At 48.7% G+C, this 25114-nt stretch overlaps 1 protein-coding gene across 1 annotated transcript in view; it reads left to right on the forward strand.

The window, feature by feature from the left end:
- Nucleotides 1-20927, forward strand: part of HMCN1 (hemicentin 1) — a 366339-nt gene extending 345412 nt beyond the window's left edge. The window contains exons 98-107 of the mRNA XM_036495278.2: nucleotides 1917-1979; nucleotides 2896-3015; nucleotides 3406-3540; nucleotides 4888-5001; nucleotides 5835-5960; nucleotides 7570-7698; nucleotides 10444-10791; nucleotides 14755-14874; nucleotides 18927-19053; nucleotides 20298-20927. Of these exons, the coding sequence (XP_036351171.2) occupies nucleotides 1917-1979; nucleotides 2896-3015; nucleotides 3406-3540; nucleotides 4888-5001; nucleotides 5835-5960; nucleotides 7570-7698; nucleotides 10444-10791; nucleotides 14755-14874; nucleotides 18927-19053; nucleotides 20298-20664 (1649 nt within the window). The 3' untranslated portion in view covers nucleotides 20665-20927. The remainder of the gene's footprint in view (nucleotides 1-1916; nucleotides 1980-2895; nucleotides 3016-3405; nucleotides 3541-4887; nucleotides 5002-5834; nucleotides 5961-7569; nucleotides 7699-10443; nucleotides 10792-14754; nucleotides 14875-18926; nucleotides 19054-20297) is intronic.
- The last annotated feature ends 4187 nt before the right edge of the window (nucleotides 20928-25114 follow it).

Here is a 25114-nt window from a genome sequence, read left to right on the forward strand (position 1 = left end):
ATGTGAGCAGTAGTTTATTCCGAGTGACTGGAGAATGGGAACACCTATATTTTGCAGAGTTTTTTTTTTTTTTACCAATACTATACATCATTTCAAAACATGCCTGTGATGTTGCCCCTACTCTCTTGAAATGAAAATGATAACAATGCAAAAATCACCTGTTAACTGGAATGAATGAAAAGAAATATAAAAACTGGTGGTTAACATGCCTGAATCCATAGATAGAATCCTAGTGTGACATTTTATGTTTGGGACCATTAATTTATAGTGGTTTGCTGAGCAAAACAAAGAGCAGTCATGAGGACTGCATTCATGGAGAGTTCAGTTGATATTTAGGTCATGTGAAACCTGTTTAATATCTGGTAAAGCAAGCTGAAAGCTTATCTAGTCATAGCTTTCTCACTTCCGTCAAAGTGGTGGAGGACGACAGAGCAATCTTAATTGTGGGGCCAGTGCTATGGTGTAGTGACTGAACCGGCCACCTGCTGTGCCAGCAAGCCAATGGGCAGATTCCAGTCCAGCTCCCTGCTGATGCGCCCGGGAAGGCAGTGGGAGATGGCCCAGTGCTTAGACCTGCACCACCTGGGAGACCCGGTGAGGTTCCTTCCTGCTGGTTGCAGTCTAGCCCAGTCCTGGCTGTGCTGCCGTTGAGGAAGCGCACTCACAGATATCAGCTCTCAAGCTCTTCCTCTCTTTGTAACCCTGCCTTCCAAGTAAAAAAGTCTTTTCAAAAAGTCTCCATTGTGCAGTACTGTCCTACACTCTACAGTCTTGTCAAGCTTTCCCCAGGGCCAGCTCCACTCCCCACATTTTAGATGCAACCAAAGCAAATCCAAGATAACCACCCAGATGCCACTTACAGAGAGCACTCCCATCTAGAACCGAAACTCTAAATCTAATGTTAGTTAATAGATTACCATAGCCATCACTTCTCGGCCTTTTGGCGAAGATCAAGTGATTACCACGGCCACATGGTTTTTTCTCCCCACAACTGTGTCCCCAACACAGTGTCCCCAACAACAGGAGGTTGGAAGGACTGTATAAATAAACGAGCAGAAGGAGCATGAGTTATGATCACCACCTGGGTTGTGTTGAGTTCACTGAGCGAGAGTCAGATGGATTTGTAGAAGTCTTGCTCCAGCATTACTCATCAGCCCTGTGACCCTAGGCAGTTTACGTAATCTCACTGTTGAGTTGCTCATCGGAGCTAGAGGACTGGGACAGGAAGGGGGTGGTGACGTTTCAATGAAAGGCAGCACTCAAGGCTGACATTGTCCCTTGTGCCATTCAGTCACTGTTCGGTGCTCGTGTAGTGCTGTCCCGACCTTTCCTTCCCAGCCATGCTCTGCCTGTTCCTGGGGGTCGGGAAGGAGGTCCTTTCCCTTTGTGTCCTGGCTGATGTCTGACTGAGGCCTGCTCAGTCACAGTACGCCTGATTCCCTTTGCACTGTGCTTGACACTGCAAGTGGAGGAGACCCGCAAAGGGGAGGTATGCTCATGGAGCCTCTGTTTTGAGGAGTTTCTGGTTTAAAGTTACTGTAAATCAGCATTCCTCCTATTGGAGTAAAAGCGTTTCCATACCGGAAGCCTGGGACTGTGCCTATGGTTATGACTGGTAGACCTCTTATCTCCAGTCCTTTGAGGGTGTCGTATGATGACTTGATTTTCTTTGATGATATAAATAAGCTAAAAGCCGCTTTCCAGCTAGTGGCAGCTCCTCAGCCGTCTCTGGACCAGGATTAGCAGTTCTTGGTTGAGAAACAGGACAGGCGCCTCATCCCGCCCGTTTTCCCTTGTTGCGTTTTTGCGCCCCAAACTGTACCTTCGACGCATCCTGCTGGGGAAGCCTGCTCAGAGGGTAGCAGGTGCCATTGTTCTGGTAAAGCCCCTTGACCTTGTTTCCATCTCTGTGGCAGGTGAACGCAGCAATCAATGCCCGTCCGGGTTCAGCTTAGACCCTCTTGGACCCTTTTGTGCCGGTAAGTACAAGAGTGCCAAACCCATAGTTCTTACTATTTAAAAAATGCCAACAAAGGATGTCATACAGTGGATGCCTATTGCCCTTTTTCTAATCATCGCAGAAGTCCTATAAATGTCCCATCTGGCAGCTGAGGAAATTAAGACTGGAGAATTTAAGTAAACTGCCTATCATTGCTTGGCCTCAAGTGACCCAAAATGAAGTTAGTCCCAAAAGCCAGTGAACTTGTGGCTTGATTGTCGCCATGTTGGGGGTGGTGACCGAGTGCAGAGGTGGGGTACCGACAAGGCCGGGCTTCACTGGGCCACGTCTGTGCCGTGAGTGTGAGGGAGCCTCATCCAGCGCTCCGTCCCCTAATCCTGGAAGTGCTCAGTCGTGGCACAGGCAGGATTTGGACCTGTGGCTAGACAGCCTACTGTGTTCCTCGGAAGCAGCAGCCTGAGAGAGCCACAGAGAAGTGAGCCACTAACCACAGGGGGTGTGGAGTTCCAGGTGTGTCGTGGTGCCTTCTTGTTGGTGGGCAGTGAGTATACTGTGAGCTCGGGGTAGACAGGCAGCGTGGCTCTGCCAAGGAAGACCAGCATGGTGCTCTCAGCTCCTCAATCTTGCCATGTATTGTAAGGGTAGTAAGGGAAGTACCATTCTCCAAGGAACGTGAGTTAGCCCAGGTCAAATGCATTAAAACCACAGCTGGTAATGTTGGCTATCATCATTGTTTTAGGATATAATCTAAACATGTATTCACGATCAAAGATAATTCAGAGACCCCAAATACATTTTTACTTAGTTCTTCCATATGGGATGCTTAGGGCAGTTTCCATTAAATTCCATTCAGCTTGTTCACCTCTGCAAGCAACTGTATAAACTGACTTGAGTAATTTGTGGGGAGTAGCATGTCCGTGTGTTTGTTCTTGCAGATACAGACGAGTGCACAACGGGGAAGCCTTGCTCCCACACCTGCCACAACGCCATGGGGACCTACTACTGCTCCTGCCCCGAGGGCCTCACCATTGCTGCAGATGGAAGAACCTGTCAAGGTACCCACAGAGCTCTGACAGACACTGCTGAGCAGCGGTCAGGGCATCTTGGGCCTAGGAACAAGGTGGAAGGCCAGTCCTCCCCTTCCCGACGACTCTGAGCAGCCGTTGGGAACTGACAGAGTCATCTTCATGAGTGTGCTCTGGGAAGCAGGGGTGCCGGGCTCACTTCAGATCTCAGAAAAGGGAAGCAACTTTTCAAAAAGAAGGCACCCGGTGGACAGGTGGGAGTTCTCATCAGTTGGTGGGTCTGGGAGGATGGCAGCCACATAACCCTCCGGGCACGACACAGCTCAAGCGTCATCCGGCGTTGCTCATCCGCTCTCACAGCAGGTGCCTTGGCTGGGTTTGCCTCCGCTTGCCTCACTTGCATGCTTCTTTCCGGTACAGACATCAACGAGTGTGCTCTGGGTGGACATGCCTGCCGTGCCGGCCAGGACTGTGACAACACCATCGGGTCCTATCGTTGTGTGGTCCACTGCGGGATTGGCTTTCGGAGGACCTCTGATGGGCTGAATTGCCAAGGTAGAAAGATGGAGGTCTGTTTTTACGTTCAGGGCACTGAGAATGAATTCTGCTCCTAAACCTTGTAAGCTCTAAGCTCAGGACACTCCAGGGAGGAGGGGCCGGAGCCAAAGGAGGGAGCGAGGAAATAACCGCAGGGGCCTTAAAGCTGAGCTTCATCTCGGTAGCATCCTTCCTGGCTATGACATTCCATGGTGGTTTTAAATAGAGGTAAGCACCATGGTTTAGGAACGACATTTGCCTGCTGACGTTGAAGAGAGGTGATATTACAGCGTGATCTCATAGAATCCACTTCATAACACTACCAGGTTTTTTTTTTTTCCTAAAACAGGTAATGTTTGGAAGAATTCTAGGTTCGTGACAAAATTAAGCCAAGGAACAGAGAGCTCCCGTTTGGGTCCAGCGTGCCTCACTAACGTCACCCTACCCCCTGAGGCACGTTTGTCAGTGTGAACCTGCCGGGACATATCAGTGTCCCCAAGGCCCTGGTTTACAGTGGGACTCACTTGGCATTGTGCGTTCTGTGGATTTTGACAAACTTATAATGACCTGTTGTCCACCCGAAAAATCCCGTGCACTGTGGCAGCTGCTCACGCCTTCCTCCCCACGACCCCGCTGACCTCTGGTGCTTGCACTGCCTCCAGTTGAGCTGTTTCCTACATGTCTATCCTTACGCCAGTTCAGAATGACTTCTTCGACTTACCAGCATTCATCCAGCATTCCTTTCTGTTTGATAGCCTGTTTCTTTCTAGCAGAGACAAGCAATCCGCACCACCACTTATCCTAACATCTACAGAAATTTTTCTTTTTTTTGATAAATATTTATTTATTTCTATGTGAAAGATTTACAGAGAGAAGGAGACACAGAAAGAAAGAGCCCTTCTCTCCCCTGCCTTGTTCCCCAAGTGGCTTCAACAGCCAGAGCTGTGCTGATCTGAAGCAGGGTTGGAATTGGTCTTAGCCCATTTAGAACAGGAAGTAAACCATTCTCAGAGACATCAGAAAAGCCCTAAGTTCTCCTTCCTCTGCCTTCCGGCATGGGAGAGTGCAAGGTTTCCAGACACAGTGCTGGGGGCCACATGGGGCAGGCTTCCAATGGAGCAGTGCCCGGCCACCCTGGTCCTAACCTTTTGGCAGTGCCCGCTGCCAAGTCTACCTATGCAGGAAGGCCCTCCTGTTGATTCTCTCTGTTTTTTGGCAGCTGGTGTGAGAGCAGGTGCTTGGGATTGCTGTCAGAGATGTTCTTAGACATGATGCTGCTTAAGGTCATTGACATGTCGCACAACTGGTGTAAATTAAAGCAGGTCTCCTCACAGTGGATGGTCAACGTTGTGCTTTGTTTAACAGATATTAACGAATGTCAAGAATCCAGCCCTTGTCAGCAGCGCTGTTTCAATGCCATCGGCAGCTTCCACTGTGGGTGTGAGCCTGGATATCAACTCAGAGGCAGAAAATGCGTGGGTAAGACGAGGGCTTGGGGTCCCAGGGGCAGTGCCTGTGACCTCTGTCGGAGCCGGGTTGGTGGGCTCTGTCCTGGGGCTGACTCACTTGTTGCAGCCGGCGGACACCGTGTCTGTAATCCAGCCTGAAATGAAATGAGCCCAAACACCATGTTTGGCAGTCTTCACCTTCTGAGTGCATAACCTTTGCTTTGACATTCTCCTTCCCAATGCTGCGTGTACATAAGACCATGTATATGTGCTTTAACATATATGTAATGCAACATTAGATTAGATAAATTTTTTCTAGGGTGAAGTGATCATTACGGCACCAGTTCTGGGAAGCAATGCTTTTTAATTTTTACCATTCTGGATTTTTTTTTAAGATTTTACTTTTGTTTTAATTGGAAAGGTAGCTTTACAAAGAGAAGGACAGAGAGAAAGATCTTACGTCCACAGGTTCACGCCTCAAAATGACTGCACAGCTGGAACTGAGCTGACCTGAAGCCAGGTGTGTCTTCCGGGTCTCCCATACAGCTGCAGGGTCCCGAGGCTTTGGGCCATCCTCTGCTGTTTCCCCAGGTCATAAACAGGTTGCTGAATGGGAAGTGGAGCAGCCAGGACACAAACTGGTGCCGTTATTGATGCCAGAGCTTGCAGGTGGAGGATTAACCAGTTGGGCTCTCACGCTGGCCCCTACCTTCCTGTTTCATAGCAAAGTGTCTTGCCTATCTTCCGAATTGTTTTACCTTTACATGATGGTCACTCGATGAACATCTAGGTTAGCTGTGGTTTCTCTGGAAGCAGGAAAAAAAAAATCCTCTCAGCTAGCTTCCCTTTTGCTGTCTTGTCAAGATGTGAACGAGTGCAGACAGGCTGTGTGCCGACCGGATCAGCTCTGCAGGAACACCCGTGGTGGCTACAAGTGCATCGACCTTTGCCCCAGCGGAATGACCAAAGCGGAAAATGGAACTTGTATTGGTGAGTGTCTGGCTGTTCCAGTGACCAAGATCTGTTTCTTGTGAGCATGGAAAGTAATATGGCCCCATCAAAATTGAGTAATCAAAATCAGTCTAAGCTCACCGGGATCTGTTCCCTTTTTTTCACGGGAGCTCCCAGCTTCCAGTAGGGTTGGGCTTAGGGGCCGGGGGCATGGCTGTGCCAGGAAATGCAAGCTCACACTGAACATTGGTGACCAGCTAGAGCTCCCATATGTTACACACTAGGTTTACTTAGAGTTTAATATCCACACAAGTTACTATCATCCCCTCGTCACTTCTGTTATGAAATTTAGTATATTTATGTTTGGAATCTCATGGAAGAAGGGCAAGAAAAATTTTGTTTATTGGGACTTGTAAGTTCTAAACATAGTTATTTTGCCACTGAATATTCTTGGAATGTCAAGCCTGTGTCCACATATGACACTGTCTCTCCCTAAGCTTGCTCTTCATGAGCCTATTCCATGGCAGCCTACGGGAATTAGCCAGGCTGAGGACCAGCAGGCTCCATACATCCAGGACAGGTGTTGTCTTCCTTCTCCCTTCTGACTTACTCCTCTGCCTCCCACAATACGGGATTAAAACCAGCAAATACAAAACGCCACAGACTGAAGCATCGTGAACACGCTAGGCATACAGCAGGTGGTGGTGTCTGATAGGGAAGAGTGTTGGGCCACATGGAGGGATCAGACACGGGCCTGAATGATGATCATTTGTGGAGATGCTGGCAGAAGGAAAGCAAGAAACTTAAAATGCATTTCCTACTTGCCAGCTATCTAATCTTGGATGAACAGGCACATAAAAAAATTTCTAACATTTTTGTGAAAGTAGCATGGTTTTCTCTTAAAGCCTGTTGTCAGTGGAGTTATACTGTATCTTGGACTTGCTTCAAAATGTGAAAGGACCCTGGAGTGTAGATCTGGAGGAAGGAGTGTTGAACACTAGTGGATGGTATTAAGGTCAGTAGGGTTTACAGCACTAAGCCAAAAGCCAGGGAGGGTGGACTAGGAGCGTGTAAAGACCCTCTCAGCTTCAAGACTGTGGGTGTGGCAGGTGTCCCCCTTGACTCTGGAGAGTGGAAGCCATGTGGAGCGTCAGGCATGGTTACAAGCAGCTATAAACATATTTAGGAACATTGACTCTAAAATTATGTATAAAATTAATTTAGAAATGAGATTATCTGATTGCTCAGACTGTTTGAGGATCTACAGCACAAATCCCACTTACTGGGAATGGGACTGTGAAAAGTAGAGTCACGCTGTCTTGGCAATAGAGGAAGTGAGTTGAGGATGACTCTGATGGGCCATGAAGTACTCACTTGTCTCAGTAAGACAGAGAGGAGTGCAGGGACGGAGGAAGAAACAGAAGAGCTGAGAAGACAACTCTCCCGTGGCAGAAGAAACGAGTTAACCAAGTGGCCCACGGGGGCTTGAACTCAGGTCTTCCGATTCCCACTGTGAGTGAGCGCAGCGTCGGCCACATAGTGAGAAAAGCTGCTCTGGCAGGGCTGTAGCCTGTGCGCATAAACTATGGTCACTTCGGGTCTTGACAGGGGAAAATGTTACTACTGTTCATTGCCTCCATGTCTGTAGATGTTGATGAATGCAAAGATGGGACTCATCAGTGCAGATATAATCAGATATGTGAGAACACGAGAGGCAGCCACCGTTGCGTATGCCCGAGAGGTTACCGGTCCCAAGGAGCTGGAAGACCCTGTGTGGGTAAGTTTACAGGATCTTGTACTGAGTGAGAGCATCACTCACACAGGTAACGACTTCCAGCCTGACCAGCTTGCTCTGAAGCCTTCTCTTCACCCTCAGATGCTCTCTGACTACAATTAGAAGGCATGTTAAATGATTAACTGATTCGTAAGATGACAGAAAGTATGTGAAATTATTACTGACTCAAAACAATTTGGATACACTCACATTTAAAGTAATAGTTATTGAGTGCTTACTATGAATATATTAAAGTTCTGATATAATTGATAATTGTTGTGGAAACTTAACTATCAGTATTACCTTTAATGATTCTATGCACACATGATATAAGTGTTTGCATATATCCGTTTCAGTGAGTGTGAAGTATATGTAGTGTGCAAGTTGAATATTAAATGTGTAAGTACATTGAAGTTAAACAAATAGATAATTATAACTATCCACCATGTATTTAGTGCTTGTTATATGCCATGTTCTATTCTAAAAATACCTCATTCAACTCTCCCAATTGTCCATTTATTCCTATCTTAGTGATAATAAAATATAAACCAAGGTAGACAGTAGAAATTATTTGTAGGATTTAATTGCATACTTTTTAAAAATTAAGGCATTTCTAATCAGTCAGGTTATAGTCTTCCTTAATACATAAGTGCACTTTAAAAATTGGCTTTTAAATACCAGCTTCTGGACTTGAGTGCGTTTCTTGGCCTGCTTAATGATTATTGAGAGCAGACTGTCCCATGAAGGTGCAGGGTTTCAGGCTGTCTGTAGCGCTGGTTTCCCATGACCCCCTCAGGCCTGGCATACAGGGCTGGTGCTGAGAGCAAGGTGAGGCGGTCTCCGGGCTTCTCTGAGAGCTTCCCACAGCACCCCACAGCACCCCACAGCACTGTGTGGAGCAGAGCATCGGGGCTCACACCTCTGTGCCTCCCGGAGGCTCTGGGAGGAGGGCCCCGGGATGAATCTTCCACTTTCAGTGGAAAACAGCGGAGGTTGCTTCATAACGACAGCTGTGTGTATTGGATCTGGATCTGCTGCACTTGACTTCCTAGTCAAGGCACCAACTGCATGAGAAACGAAGTGTGTTTGACGTCATCTGTGTAGCAGATTATGAAAAATCTTTCTAAAGTTATGGTCTCTGAAAAAATGGATCAAACTCTTGAGCTTCATTCCATGCTAGATATGTTTGTAAATAAGCTTAAGCCGTAAAAAAGAGACTGAGTTCTGTCCAATACAGTGCTTACCAAAGTGCTTTCATATAGCAAATGCTGAAAATACCATTATTAGAAACCCTTTCAAAGGACCATGGTTACAGGAAGAGTAGATAGCAGAATATTTTCATCTTCAGTTAGATGTTATAATTCATATCTAATTTACCACCCTGATCACCTTTAAGAATGACTTGTCAGAACAGACTGTGTTTGCTTCCTAATTTTTTCAGCAGCTAAATAAATGTCAGACAGTAGACTTAAAAATAATGCAGTGAAATTGATAGGACCATTGCTGTAAAGAAATATAAAGTGTCAGTTTTATCTGTTAAAACTTTGTAAGCCAAATTCAATACTTGCTTTCTACATTCTTGTTGCTTTCTTTCATGCCACTGTGGGTAATGGACTGAAGAATTTGGTTTTGGTTCAGTGATTTTCATTAACCCACCCTATTGATGGGAAGAGTTAGAGGAACATATTCCATGTGTTGAACTAAAAATAGCTCCTGAAATATCATAACCATGGCAAGTTTATAAGTTACTGAAAAAAAAGATCGTGTTTGGGGGGAAATTGTGCTTGACAAATAATATAAAATTATTCATTCAAAAAAGACAAAATTTAGAAGTCTGTGGTTGTGCCAGCGCAACTGCAACTAAGATTGAGCTTGCATGGAAGACGCACAGCGCACGTGATGAATGCTAAGGCTAACTGCACACTACAAACGTGAGCTTATGCTACCCCACAATCGGGAATTAAAATCTCCACCAGCTTTGGAACCACGTCTTCAAAGATGACCCTTTTAAAAATAAATGTTGCTTATTAGTAAGGCAGAGAGAGAGGGACAGATAGAGACCTCCATGTATGTATGCATTCACTCTCAAAGTATCCACAGCAGCCGGGGCTGGTCCAGGCCAAGGGCAGGACCGGAGGCTCACCTTGAATCTCCCCGTGAATGGCAGCCATGCAAGAGTGTGATCCCTAGCTCCACCTCCTACATTATGCTCTAGCAGGAAGCTGGAATTGGGAGCAGTGCAGGAACTTGAACCTGCACACCCAGCTGTGGGATGTAGGCATCCCACGCAGCATCTTGGCTGTTGCATACAACATCTCCTAAAAGGCCCTTTTGTTTCTGTGTCCATGGCTCGATTGGCACATTATGCCCTTGCTTCATTAATTCAAGTATTTACTGAGTGCCTAGTTTATGCTGGATGCTGACATGTGTCATAATTGGAATTGTAAACAGGGCAGGCCAGATCTCTGTCTTTATGCAGTCTAACTCCTAGGGAAAAGCAAGAATCACAAAACAAACAGCATCCAGTTTCTAATGGTGATAAAAAGCAGTAGGGGGAGGGAAAAGAGCAGGCCAGGTTAGGAGGGGTCGCCGGAAGCTTTCTCGGAGGTTCAGTTAGTGAGGGCGGTTCCCGATTCCTCTGAGGGTGACATGATGCATTCGGTGTATTTCACAGACTGATTCTTCATTCCTGTGTGTGTTTGTGTGTGTTCTCTCTCTCTTTTTTTATGTATCTTGGCACATGAGCAGACATTAATGAATGCGAACAAGTACCTAAACCCTGTGCACATCAGTGCTCCAACACCCCCGGCAGCTTCGAGTGCATCTGCCCCCCGGGACACCATCTGTTAGGGGACGGGAAGTCTTGCGCTGGATTGGAGAGGCTGCCCAGTTCTGGTGCTCAGTACAGTAGCTCTCCCCTGGCCTGGTCCTGGCCCGTGAGGAGCAGCCAGCAGCTGCAGCGTTACAGGCACAGCTCTCAGCTCCGCAGCAGCTCCTCAGAGTCAGGCGACAGCAGAGCAGCTCCTGCCAGGACTAGACGGACTGGTGGGAACAGCTGTCCCGCGGGCACCACAGCGAGCTGGAACACCTGTGTAGGTAAATGCCAGCCTCATTTCCTCTCCTTTTTGGGGCTCAAGCTCCAGCCAGGGGCTGTATGTGTGGCCAGGGGTCACGTGCACAGCCAGGGGCTCACACTCCAGCCAGGAGCTGTGTGCATGACCAGGGATTCACACTCTGGCCAGGAGCCACATGTGTGACCAGGGACTCATGCTCTAGCTTGGAGCCATATACATGACCAGGGGTTCACACTCCAGCCAGGGGTCACGTGCACAGCCAGGGGTTCACGCACTGGCCAGAATCCACATGCGTGACCAGGGGCTCCACTCCAGCCACGGGCTGCATGTGTTGGGGTTCAGCACTTTTGGGGTCCAGAAAACTGCCTCTTGAGTCTGGAAAGGCTCACAACTGGGGGCATTTCCAGTGGCATTGAAACTAGAGCGCATTTGATTCAAATTATGGTGACCTGCAAGGGCGCGTTCTGCTCATTTCTGTTAGAGTTTCTCCTTCTGCCTGCCCCTGGAAGCGTCACTGAATTGAATAAATCTCAGTGACATCTAGAATCTGGTCTCTAATTTTTAAACAGATGTGCATGTTGCCACATGATAAAATACCCTCAGATTTGGGCTACCTCGGCCTGACGCAAAAGCAGTGAGTTACACACTGCAGCTCCTCCGTGAACCGCTGGTTCTGCCAACAGCAGTGTCCACGTGACGGTTGCCTGCTCCCTGGGGACCCCTCACCAGGCTTGTTTTGTAGGCTGCCCATCGCTGAGAAGAAAGCAGCGTTAGCTGCATCCGTGGCCCAGGAACATGTGCATTCAGTACCTCACTTCACACCTGCAATTTCACTTGTCTCTGGCCCGAGAGCCAGACCTTGTTTGTAGTTAAGTTGCAGACATTGCCACGTGTCACTCGTTTAGCTGATGTTCTGTGAGTATCCACAGTTCATGTGGCATTGAGCCGGGCACCAAGGGCACACAGGCATTAGGCCCACTGCTCGCGAGCTGCAGGGAGGGAGCCCAGGGAGAAACTTCCTGCACGCATTTCTTCTCCTGTGTTCTACCCCCTGCTTGTTCTTGCCCAAATATGCTTTCTGTGTGCATTTCTTATAAACGCTTTCGACTGTTCTCTGGCTTCGCTGTCATTTCTTTGCCCGCCCTTCTGCAAACGCCGGTCTTGTGTAGTTCTCTTTTTAGATGGGCTTTGTCAGATTTCTCATCCGAGCAGCTTTCCACACCTGTGAGCACTGCCACTTTCTTACCTCTTTATGCCTCAGACCTTAATGTGTCCACTGGCAACTCTGCAGTTAGTGCCCTGTTGCTGGGGCGTCGTGGGCCCCGCTGTCCGTGCCAGCCAGTCCAGTCCCGCTCAGCCTGTTCCAAGACGTCCGAGTGCTGCAGGCCCATTTGCACACCTCTGAACGCCCCTCGTGACTGTAACTTAGCGTGATCCTTCTGTTGATAGAATTCACAGCTGACCATTTGTATGCTGAGCGCCGTCCAGATGGTCACTCCCACCGCCACCATCCAACCCTCAGCGTTTGTTTTACCCAAGATTTTTTTCTTTTCTGTCTTTAGTATCTTCCCCATATGTGAGTTAAACAACATTCTACAAACATCTACCACCTGGCTCGACTCCTCTGAGGATCCAAGTCATTTTCAGACAGTTTCTCAGATTAATAACCCAATTCTCCTTTTCTTCCTCACTCTTTGCATTGCAATTTCATCCTAATTGAACATTACAGGTTTTCTGTATCTCTGTGTTTCTATCATGCTAGTGTAATGTTTGCCGGAATGTTACAGCCAGCCATCCACTGTTCAAGGCTGCTACTGTTTCACGCTGATGATCAGACTTGGATAATCTAATGTAAACTTTTATTTGATATTGGGGCAATCGTAAGGCTTAGACACCCCTTAAAATATGGTGAGTACTTTATAATATTAGTCCTAATAAAGACATTTACACCAAAATTGAAGACAGCTTCAGAATTATGTAATAGGAACAACATGCAATAAACACCAAATGCCTCTAATTAACTATAGACAAAGTACAAAAAATGTTAATGCTGTGGGATCTTGTTAGCCTTGAGCTAAAGCTTAATAGGAAAAATGAATATTAGAATGCCTCCAAAGATGGGCATCACACTTACATTTTAATTCAAACTTGGGGCCTGCGCAGTAGTGTGGCCAGCTAATCCTCCACCACATAGGTTCCAGTCCCTATCCCGGCTGTTCCACTTCTGATCCAGCTCCCTGCTTATGGCCTTGGAAAGTAGCAGAGGGTGGCCCAAGGTTTGGGGCCCATGTAGCTACCTGGGAAACTGGCTCAGCTTTGCCCACAGCAGCCATTTGGGAGAATAAACCAGCACTGAAGATTCTTTCTTTGTATCTTTCTCTCTGTTTCTCTCTCTCTGCTTTCTCACCTTCCCCATGATTCTGACTTTCAAGTAAAGTGAAGTTTTTTTTAATTCAAACTTTAAGAAGTTTCTTATTAAATACTTAGTCCAACATCAATTTTCTGAAGATTTCATTTTTTTTCTTTATTTGAAAGGTAGAGTTACAGGCAGAAGGTCAGAGAAATACATTTTCTATCTGCTCGTTGACTTTCTACATTTCTACCACAGCTGAGGCTGGACAAGACCGAACCCAGGAGCCACGAGCCTCTCCCAGGTCTCCCTCCTGGATACCAGGGGCCCCAGGCACCTGGGCCGACCTCTGCTGCTTTCCCGCGTGCATTAGCAGGGAGCTGGGATCTGAAGTGAGGCAGCCAGCATTCAAACCAGTGCCCAAGTGGGGTGCTGGCCACAACATGGGCCCTTCAACATCATTTAAATTCCTCTTGGTTTTTTTTTAGATTAAATGTTAGGGAGGAAGGGGAAATGAACACAAGTTGTGGAATGCATGCTTTGGTTATCTAATATTGATATATATTTGAAAATTTTATCCTTGACACATTTTTGAATCTGTGAACCGAGCCTTCCTCCGACTTGTCTTGCAGTTCTCGGTGTCTCCTCCGTTCCTGCTCCTGTTCCACACCTGTCCTCCTCTGGCTCCCGTGCAAGTCAAGCTCTGCTTCCCTTTTCTGGAAGCAGGCATCCATTATAACCATTATAACCATGCATTTTCACTCTTACCGCTGTTTTCTTGGCTTTGAATGATAATCGCAGAAGGCTTGTTACAGTTTGTAAAATGCTTTCCTGTTGCTTACATGTGAACCCTCCAGATAACCTGTGAGGGACATAGGGGGTCTCAGTGTAGCCTGCTGGTGGGAGAATCAGCTGGGACCACGAGAAGGTCCCAGGGCTGCCCGAGTGACACAGCAGCTGTGCAACAACACTTCAAATGGTTTATGAAAAACAACTAGATAACCTTCTAATTTTAGTGAAGAATAATTTGAAATCCTTACATAGGTTTATGATAATTTCCATGAAGTTTCTCCAGTGCGCCCATCGGTGTAGCTACCGCCAGTACTTGGCAGTCGCATGCGAGTGGGATGAGCACTTCCAACCACAGAAATAAGACGTGCATCTTTGATGTTGATTGTGGGGGGAAGGCCCCGCATGAGTGTGTGAGCAGAGTATGAGACAGATAGCATTCCAATACAACAAACTAAACACCAGTGCTACTTTTCCATTTGACAACCTGCAAAAACCTCTTAGGTTAACCCTGCCATTCTATCAAGTGTGACTTCAGATCTTACATAAATCTGGTGCCTCCATTATTCCATCTTACTCATTTAACTGTTACAAAGTTAACCAGTCTGGAATGTTAGTTGCTATATTCTATGAATGTGTTGTGCCATGTGTACTGTGGTACTATATATACTATGTTAAAAACATAGATATAAAAGATATGTAAAGATAAAAGAGCTTTGAGCCTTTTTAACACACGGATGTGACAGCTACAAATTGTTTTCCTGTGGTATTACCGCTAATATGGCTTTGCCACATTGCGTGCATGTTTGGCCTGGCCTGGCTACAGTCTGCTTTCTTTCCACCTAGATATTGATGAGTGTGAAACCAGAGACATCTGCCAGCATGCATGTAAAAATACTTTTGGAAGCTACCAGTGCACCTGCCCACCTGGTTATCAGCTCATGCTCAATGGAAAAACATGCCAAGGTGAGACAATGCTAAGGTGTTTGTTAGTGCAACTTGACTTAAAACCAACATAGGACAGCATGAAAGAGTTGCTTAATGGTAATTATTAATTACTCTTTCCTCTTGTTCTATTCTTATGAGCCAGATGCATGCTTAATTGTTCTTTTTTCCAATAGGGGACGCAATGAGAAAGCATGGAAGGTCACTGAGAGTGTCTTTGGTGTGGTCTCACTAGGAGGAGTGAGACTACCTAAGCCAGTTCACATTATGTGTCTTTGAAATTAAAGGGGAGAGTTGTTGACAACCCAGCTGAGCTGCAAAGAGAACTAGGAATACTGATCTGGCTTAGTTCAGTGTTAGGCATTACTGTGGATCTTGTTTCTCTCAGACTGATTTTTCAGTAATTGTTAGGCAGTTGATTACATTTTTCGTTTTCTTGTTATTATTTTCATCTTATGATATAGTTCCATAGGCCCTAACATTTCCCCACCCCTCCTCAATCCCCCCACGGAGTACCCCCATATCATTACAATAGCAACTTCCTCATAAACAGTCATAAGTCCATCATTGTAGATGTGGACAGTGGCAGAGTCCAGCATGCCAATGTCAAGACACATCCAGCAGTTTCACTGGGAGTCCATCCTTGACCCGGAAGTAGAGATCTGGACATGTCAATCTCCACTCCACAGTCACTATTAACCACCCCCCCAAGTGAAAAGTCACAAAACAAAATCAACAACAGGAAGAAAAACAGAAACTTACAATGTCCTGAAGTTAAACCATATGCCACTGGGTATGATAGAGATTAAAATATACCCTTCATTTCTTTAGTCTACAAATGATGTTCAACAGTCAAGTGCTAGCGTTGCAGGACATGAAAGTGTTAAACAGGTAAATGAAGGTCCAGTTATTCCTGTTGGAGGCGCACAGTCTAACGGAAGCAGTGGTATAGACAGGTAAGTCACAGTCCTCGCTCACTGGTTTGATAGCAGAGTAAATGATGACAGAAAGAAGGGAAGTTTCAATAATTCATTGAAAAGGGCCTTGCACATCAGTGCAGACTTGCAACATGGCCTGACTTACAAAGAGCTGAGAAGTCCGGGTCTCTAAAATCTTCCAAGAAACCCTTCTGGTTTGTAGACAGACATCTGAGAGTGTCGTGTAGGTCTCAGTAAGTTCCTGGTCTCTATCCTGTGTTAACTATATCCTTTCATGCAGTACAGCAAGTAAGATCTCTAAAGCGGAACTAATTTACCCTGACTTTGGCCTCTCAGTGGAGCTGACAAAGCCGCGCTAGGATGCAGCCTGTGAAACACGTGGCTGCAGGAGGCGTCACCAAGAGGCTTTGCCCGTGACCGTGAGCCCCATCCCACCCCCAGCCTGCTCTCCAGCCCGTCAGTCTCCAAGAGCCCAGTGGAGCCACAGGCTTGCAAAGGGACTGGAACTCGGCGGTAGTCTTTGCTCCCAGCTGTCATTCACCAAGGTTTGGTTAACAGCCTATCCACGTGGACCATGTTACTAAGATCTGAAGTACCCACGTGACATATTTACATACCAGTGTTATTTCCAAAACAGTTATTATTCGTTCCTCAGCAGTGTATCTATGCCAAGGCAGTAGTTTTCTGAGCCATTGTGCAGATAATAAAACTAACTCTGAGCCAGGAGCAGTGGTAAGACTTCACCCCAGATCTTATGTCCCCGAAAGAGCCCTTACTCTTTCCCTGGATGCTGCGAGCACCCAGAGCCTTGCCCTGGGGTAGTGGGTAGAGCAGGCATCGGGACTTTGTCCCCTTCCGTGACTCAGGAACCTTCCCAAAAGAGCACCAAGTTCAGTCCCATGTAGGAGCAATAGACTCCACGGAAGGAAGCAGTAGGTACGGAAACAGTTGAGGTCACCAACCAAGCTGCCCAACCCCACAGCCAGATGAGAAAGGGTCATTTTATGTTCTTTTTAGAGGGATTTTTGATCTTTCTAAATTGTGCCGGTTTGCCTTTTAATTACCATTGTCACTGAGTCCCAAGCACTTTTTGCTGGTGTTTTGCTTCATAGAGTGGAAAATGATGGAAACAAATCAGAAACAGGTGTCACTTGAAATGTTTGCAGTTCAGAAGAGGTTGCATTTTTCTGTGGTTTTAAAAAAGAGAAAATAATTACGCCTTTTTAAGAAGTCTACAGAATAGTTTGGGTCTTTTGTAGCTTGAGAAAATGAGGCATTTATGAGGAACTAAAGGCTGTTTTTTATTGAAGTATGAATCTATAAAACTTTTTGCATTGGTGATAGAAATATCAGTAATAGAAAATTAAAGTGAGTTTGACATTGAAGAGACAGCAACTGTCGTCAGAAGTGGAAGGAACCAGGCTGCAAACGGCAAAGTGACTGATCAAGACGAGCTGAAAAGCAGTGGGGAGAGATCCAAAGATGCTCTGGCCAATTCTGTGCAGCATTAAGCTAATTTTAAACGTTTATGACATCACACTGACATTTCCTTTGAAATAATTCTTTTTTGAGGTACATGCACCGGTTTAATCCCTCGATGGCTGCCACAGCCAGGGCTCGGCCAGGGCTCCCCAAGCAGAGCAGGGAGCTAGGCTGGGAGCAGAGCGCTCAGTGAACTCAAATCGGCGCGGCAGTCTGGGGTGTCAGCGTCACACCCGCCGCCTTGACGCACGCACGCACGACCACTCCCGCCCCAAATTGTCCATCAGGAATCTACTTCTCTTTTCTGAGACTTTCTATTATTTTTTTTGTAGTATGAAAGAATACTTGTTAAATGCGTGTAACTGTTCTAAAATTAATAATATGAAAGTTTTCACCACATATGGGATTCTTATGGCCATGTTTCTATCATAAAGTACCTATACTTTCACTTCTATCATAAGTTTATTCCTAGAATACTTGATAAAGCCCTAACATCACCACATTGTTCATTAATAGAAGACAACAACTATTGTTTTGTGTTATCTTTCTGGCTCTTGTAGGAACAGTGAGAAGAGATTTCTCAATCACGGGTGGACTGTGCTAGGCCAAAAGCCAAGGCAGGGCCACGAGCCAGCAGCTCAGTGCCAGGAAAGCGCTGTAGAGCAAGTGTGCGTCCCCACAGCCCTTTGTGCCTCAGATTCATGTTCAGCCAGTAGGTGACACCTGCAACAGGCATGCAGCTGTGTCTCCTGTCCTGACTCCGGGCAGCCATTGTCCTGGCCTCTGCAGCCCACCAGCATCCGTGTTCCTGTGTGGGTTCACTGTGAAAATCAGGCATAAAATGAAATTGGGATGATGGGTATGCAGGAGAAGCTTTGCCCAAGAGAGAGCTAATGGAATTCCTTTACTTGGCCGCTTCCCCCCAGACACCCTCAGTTGTCAGAGGTGAAACCCTTCAGATACCCGGAATTAGAGGTGGGGTCACGGCGACAGCAGATTCACAGAAATAAAGCTCGCATTACGCCGTGTTCCTCCAGCAGGACAGCTGGTCCTGATATGAAACTGGTGAGAGAAAACGCCTCGCCTCACCGTCGGCACATGAGAGACTCGGAAGTTGAACCCGAGATTTAGTGCATGTCATTCTAGCACTTCATTATTGGGGGCAGGCTGCGACTAGCCATAAAGCAAACAGTTACATTGTCCATGGCTTCCGTAGATTATATCTGCAACCAAATATAAAATGCTCAAGTTTAGATACAGAGAGTAAAACTAAATCAGAAACAAAGCTGGCCACTGACTACACATGTTTAAGACACTGTTTGCTGGGGTGTCTTCCTTCCTCTTTCGTCTACAGCAACATTCCAAGGTATTTAGCAGGTCATAAAACATCACAATTTTAGCGTAAGTGCAGCCCAAGCAGCACAAATGCTACGATTCTACATGGAAGCAGCCTACAGCTGCGAGACTGCGCAGTGGTTTCACATGGCATTTTGTTGTCCACATCTTGGATTTTTGATGTCCTGACATAATGTCAGTGAAGGATAGCCTCAAAGTCCCTCCTCCCGGCCATGGCTGAAGACCAAGGTCAAGGCCGGGATGAAGGTTCCCCAGAGCCTGATGTCCCAGCCTCGTTGCTCATGCTTTGTGTTCCAGATGTGGATGAGTGTCAGGAGCAGAGCATGCGCTGTGGGCCCAACCGCATGTGCTTCAACACCAGAGGAAGCCACCAGTGCATCGACACGCCCTGTCCCCCCGGCTACCAGCGGGATCCTGTTTCAGGGTGAGTCCCCTGTGCTTGTGACCCCTTCCTCTGACCTTGACCTCAGAACCCTGTGTGTGGTCAGGGGTGGGGCCGCGGGGCTGCAGTGTGTGCTTCCTCCAGTGAGTGTGCACAAAAGGTGCTCATGAGGCGCCCAGTCCTCCCGTAGGGACCCCCGGCCTCCCCGGCTTGCACTCCTCTGCAGTGGCCAGCACCCGACCTCGGGAGGCAGCTTCTTACGGTGACAGAGCCTGCCTTTCATAGCGATTTTCCAGCTTACACATGGGTGGCCTCAGCTCTGGGTGCCCAGTGCCCTCTAAGACAGGGCTTTTCTGTCCTTGGGATGCTGGGCCCTGTGTGAGTGGGAGTGTGAGCAAGCCCTAAGTGGTGTCTGCCATCGATGGCCTTTCTGTGTTTCCGTGTGGTCTGAAATTGGCCCTCTGGCTGTACTCGGTCCAGGTCCTGATGAAGGGCTTCTCAGGTGGGCCGTGTTAGCAAGGAGGTGTTTCCCAAAACCAGTTCCTCGGGGGCGCCCACACTTGGTCCTCCCCTCCACAGTGCCTGCCATGTTACTGTACCGGGGTCCGGGGTAGGCTGCCCAGAACCCTTCATGAGCTGGTCTGATGGGAGTGGGGGGCAGAGGGAAGAAGAAAGTCAAAGCTAGAGAACAATAAAACATCAGAAAGTGCCGTGACTGAAGACTGTATCTTCATCAAATGGTGCTCTGCACATGCTGCCTCCTTATTCATAATTTCTGGCAAATAATTCAGAGGCCAGGATGATTCAAAGCACAGTCAGTGTGGGCTCTGGAAAAAGGAGATACAGTTTTTATTCAAAATAATGTGGAAGACGATTACAAATGGAAGCCCCGCCCCCTCAAAGAGACTGAATCGACCTGTCGTCATTTTTAGGAAAACAAACCAGATGTGTCCTGTTTCCGGCAGTGCTGGGATAGGTGCTAAGGACTGAAGACAGCTGTGTCCCACCCTGAGACATGCCCTCTCCCATTGATGGGGCAGATGCCCTGTGTTCACTGCAGACCCTTGCTCACAATGCGGGCTCTTGTGTCCGTGCTGGTCTCACTGGCTCCCAGCTCTGACCCGTCACAGCTTAGCCAGCCATGTCTGTTTTGGGCCGGAGCCCCGGAACATGGCCGTGCCCCTTGGCCCTCGCAGTTAGGCTGCCCACTGCCCATTCCAGCCACCTGCGCCAGGCCCCTGCTGTGAGCCAGGTGACCGTGAGCATGTCCTCTTTGCCGTCCTTAGGTTCTGCCTCAAGAGCTGCCCGCCCAATGACCTGGAGTGCGCCTTGAGTCCTTATGCCTTACAGTACAAGCTTGTCTCCCTCCCCTTTGGAATAGCTGCCCATCAAGATCTGATCCGGCTGGTGGCCTACACGCAGCAGGGCGTGCTGCACCCCAGGACAACATTCCTCATGGTAGATGAGGAGCAGGCCGTTCCTTTTGCCTTAAGAGAGGAAAACCTAAAGGGGGTGGTGTACACGACCCGGCCCCTGCGAGAGCCAGAGACCTACCGCATGAGGGTGCGTGCCCTCTCCCACAGCGCCAACGGGACCCTGGAATACCAGACCACATTCATTGTCTACATAGCTGTGTCTGCCTACCCATACTGAGCAACCCCACAAGCCTAGCGCACGTTAACCCCGGCGGCCAAGGCCCTTCCAGAGGACTCTTGCACAGGTCTAATCTTGGCAACTGGAAAATGGTGCTATCATCTGTTGGGTGTGCCTTCCGGGGACCACCCGGGTCTCTCACGGTCCCACCATGAGAATCCTCTAGTAAGGTCTGGAAAAGCCCTTTCTGCTTGTCTTTATTTATTTCACTGAAGCAGTAACTTCCCTCAGATTCCTCTGAGCACCCCACAGGACACATGAGTGACGTCTCACGCTAGCTTCCTCCAAGTGGAACAGAAGAAACCAACCAAGGTCAGGGCTTGTGAGCACCTGACCATCTTTGGAACATTAGAGCTGATTGTTCTGTGTTCTGATCAAGCCTCAGGCAATACATTCCGAAGACGTGTTCATGCTTGATAAGACATTTCAGCTTAAGGAAAAGAAGGACCGCTTGCTTCGGGAATCCAGGACGGCTACTAGCAGGCCTCATTTTCGTGGTGCTCACCACCACGATGGGATGTCCAAAATGAGGATGTGATCTTTGGTGATTTTGTGGAATCAGCGAAACCACTCACAGTGACTGCAAGAACCAGTGACGTTCTCTGAGTCTCTGAAGCTTCTAACCAGTTAGCTCTGTGGCTTTCATATTCCAGATACATTTTATATTTCTGCAACGAAAACAGTGTCTTAAAATACCCAAAACAACAGGTTTTTTTTTTAATCTGGTATATCTAAATTCCCATAAATATTAAGCATCAGTACACTGTACATGGTGGTGGCAGGTTCTAAGTAATTGCCAAGATGTATTCTATTTTTATTACTTGTATATATATATTAACTAATGTGTATTTTCTATATAATATCTTGATGGACTCTTATAAAATTATTTTATAAAAACTCTGTTACAGTAAAGTCAGCTGAAATAAACCTTACGCATCCTTTTTCTTAACTTTGTCTGCGATCTGTTTCCCATGGCGACATTGCGTCTGGAGTCCACTGTCACACGGTGAACTTGTGCGCATCCAGGTGCCCTTGAGGCAGTGGCCTTTGTGGGCCAGGTCCCCCAGGCTCCCAGGCACTGGCAACTCCTGGAACTTTGTGAGGCAGCATAGCCGGTGAGGGGCAGAGCATGACACCTGCTGACTCAAGTCGCCTGGCGCCTCCCCTGCGTGGCAGTGTCCTCCTCGCCCCAGGGCAGGAAGTATGTTTGTGAAAGCCTCAGTGTGGCCTCGGATGGAGACATCAGAATCCCGCTGGGGGCCAGCATTGTTGCAGAAGCCTGTTAAGCCTCAGACTGTGACACCAGCATCCCTTAGGAGTGCCAGTTCGGGGCCTGGCTGATCCACCTCCAGTCCAGCTCCCTGCTGATGCTCCTGAGAGTGTCAGAAGATGAACCGAGCGCTTGGGCCGCTGCCGCCTACCCGGGAGTCCTGGGGTGTCTCCTGGGTCCTGGCTTTGCTCTGGCCCAGCCCCAGCACTGCAGACATTTTGAGGGAGTAAATCATTGCATGGAAAATATGTCTGTCCCTCTACGACTCTGTAACTCTGCATTTCACATAAATAAAATAATTGTTGAAAACTGAAGAAACCCTGGTAACTCATCTGTTCTACAGCCTCACACTCAAGCAGGGGACTGTTTAAGTCGGCAGTCACCAAAAACTGCTATATGAAAAAGAATGGTACTTTTCCAATAACCAGACAAGCTTAGCGTGTTCCCTGGTGATTTGCTGTGACCCTGGCATTTAAAAGGTCTTACACGTTCATAGGAAGAGGGTTTTGTGTATCCAAGCCCACATGTCCCGCAAGTATTGAATCACAGACCTCGCCCGCCCTGAACGTGTGAGAAAGTGTTGATGCAGAGCAGTCGGCACTTGCACTTCCCCTCCGGTGCTCAGGGGGGCGCTCAAGAGCACCGGGGAGCAGCTCAGTACCCCGCCCTGGCCTTTAGCTTTGCGCCTTCCCTCTGCCCTCACCCCATGCACAGGGGCAGTGACGCGACACGCAGCCCTGAGGTCTTCAGGAACAGGCTTGCAGTTGCTGCGATATCAGATTGGGAAATTCTGATGTGGAGTCAGAAACCCCAGCCAAGGCAAGTGCTTTTCATACAGTTTTCCTTCAAAACTCCTCCCAACCATGCCAGCAAGCAGGCCCCCAAGCAGTGAGAGCAAGCTGGAAGTCCGTGTGAGCAGGGTGGGGCAGAGGAACCCTCCCTCGCAGCATCTGACACAGCTGTGGGGACCAAGCCCACTTCCCGTCTGTTGCTGTCACACAGGCCACACTGGCCTCCGGCACGTGGACTCACATGGAGCCTACCTGTGGCACTTGGCTGCTTCATGAAGCAGCTGATCCTTCCCAGGGGTCTGCAGACTTCCTGAAAGGGAGCAGTCACTGAATATCGCAGGCTCTCCAGACCATGTGGCCTCTCTCGCTACGTCTGTCCCACTCGGCAAGAAAGCAGCCATAGGTAAAACACAGCCGTGGGTCCTGGCAGCTCTGCTGACAAAGCCCGGCTGAACGTGCCTGTGGCCGCAGCGACCTCTCATCCACAAGGTGGTTATTGTTGCATCTCTCACGGCAGCCAGATCTGAGAGTACAGCTACAGGTCACGCTCTGACCTGTAGCAGGCGGTCCATCTGTGGCCTGTCTGCAGCCCAGCCTCTACATTGACCCAGCCTGCCGGGAGGCCGGCAGTCCTGCTCAGGCCCCGTTCCCCTTCGTAAGACCCACATGCTTCACAGGGTGAGTTAACAGCCAGTGTACTGAAGCCTACCCACGTTACGTTTCAGCCCAAGCTGCGAGGCACACAGTTCATCCCCCTGGCTGCCTGGCACATGATTTTGTTTCACTAATTCAGACATCCCACAGAGTTGGCCCAGGCCCTATGCACCTGCCTGCTGTGGCCGTTGGACTTCTCTGTATCCAGTAAGGTGTGAGTGGAGACCGTTGGCAGGACTCCGGGGAAGCTGCTCCGCAAGCCGGCGGCCGTGGAGGTGTGCCGGCTTAGTCTCCTCTCCTTTCCCACTTTCCCTGCGCTCAGAACGTGGCCAGGGATGAAGCAGACGCCTCGGATGAAAGATTGTACTGATGACACAGAAAGGAAAGGAAGGAAGAGAACCTGGAACCTTGGGTGACAGCATTGGACAGTTGATCAGTTCTCGAAGAAGCTGCCGCCCCAGACTTGAGGTTCCCCGGGACAGTGTGCTCCTTGCTTGCTTCAAGCGGCGTCACAGCGTTTCCGTTTCCAGTTGAAGGACCCAGAGCCTCTCCAGATGGACCGTTTGTCCAGCTACTCCAGCTGGAACCTGGCCTCACCGATGCACTCCCGGGCAGCCCCCCGAGTCCGCCTGAGTGTGACCGTGTCTGCGCTGCTGTGATCCTGGCCCGGACCACCTCTGGAGCACTCGCTACGCCACGCCTGCTCTGCTCTGCCCCACTGGCTGCAAGGCTGAGTTCTCAAGCACCTCTTCCCTGTCAGGTCACTCCGTCAGTGACTCCACGTCCTTCTTCCGTGACCTAGTGGTGCTAGCGTGCCTCACGTCCCTCCATGTTGTCAGTCAGGACCTGCGCTCCGGCTCGGGGCTCACTGACAGCAGAGTGCTGTGCCAGGGATTGGGGCAGTGGGGGCGGAGCTGTGACAAGATTGTTTTTACACGTGGAAGGTCCCTCCCAGGAGCTGCCGCAGCATGTGGGCCCCGTCCCTGTAAGCCCTTCCTGAGGAGCTGCAGGACCCGGGCGTCCCCCTGTCTGTAAGCTCTTCCTGCCTTCTGCTGAATCCTCTTGGTCTTTCTGCAACCCCAGGCCAACTATGTGTGTCTTGTGTGACAATGAGCCCCAGCCTTTCCGCCTGAGCCCTGTCAGTGAAGTGAGTGAAGTACAGCTGGAGAGGTATTGCGGACTGCATGGTGTCCCCTGCAGGATGTGGGAGCCTGCACTCCAGTGAGGGCGCGCACAGAGAGGGTCACTGAAAATGGCAAGGGGTTGCTTGGATGGGCTCTGCAGCTGATCGGGTTAGGGTCCTGCCAAGAGGCTCCCTCCCTCCTCCCACCTCCTCTGTGAGGACACAGTGGAGAAGACGGCTGACCACAAGAGCCCTCCCCAGAAACCGGCTCTTGCAGGATGGTGCTGGGCGTTTGGGCCTCCACACCTGCAGGAAAGCAGCTCAGTGCTGCGCAAGCCCTTCTACCTTCATGGTGTCTGGTGCTGGCCAGAGCCGACTGACAACGCTGTGGAGACGGCACCGGCTTCCGATCGACCTCTCGGACCCCAGCTCCCAGAGACCAGCGCTGTGAGAATGCGGAGTAAACTCAGTCACCTGCCTGCTTCTCAGTGCGCCATCGACATGAGAAACGCAAAACTGTGGCCATGTGAATCCATATGTAAAGTGGAACAATTATAACAATGAAAAAGCACACAGTGCAGGGAACAGGCCGGGACACGAGGTTCTGAGTCC

This window comes from Ochotona princeps, chromosome 10 (assembly GCF_030435755.1).
Source record: "Ochotona princeps isolate mOchPri1 chromosome 10, mOchPri1.hap1, whole genome shotgun sequence".
In the NCBI taxonomy this organism is placed as follows: Eukaryota; Metazoa; Chordata; class Mammalia; order Lagomorpha; family Ochotonidae; genus Ochotona; species Ochotona princeps.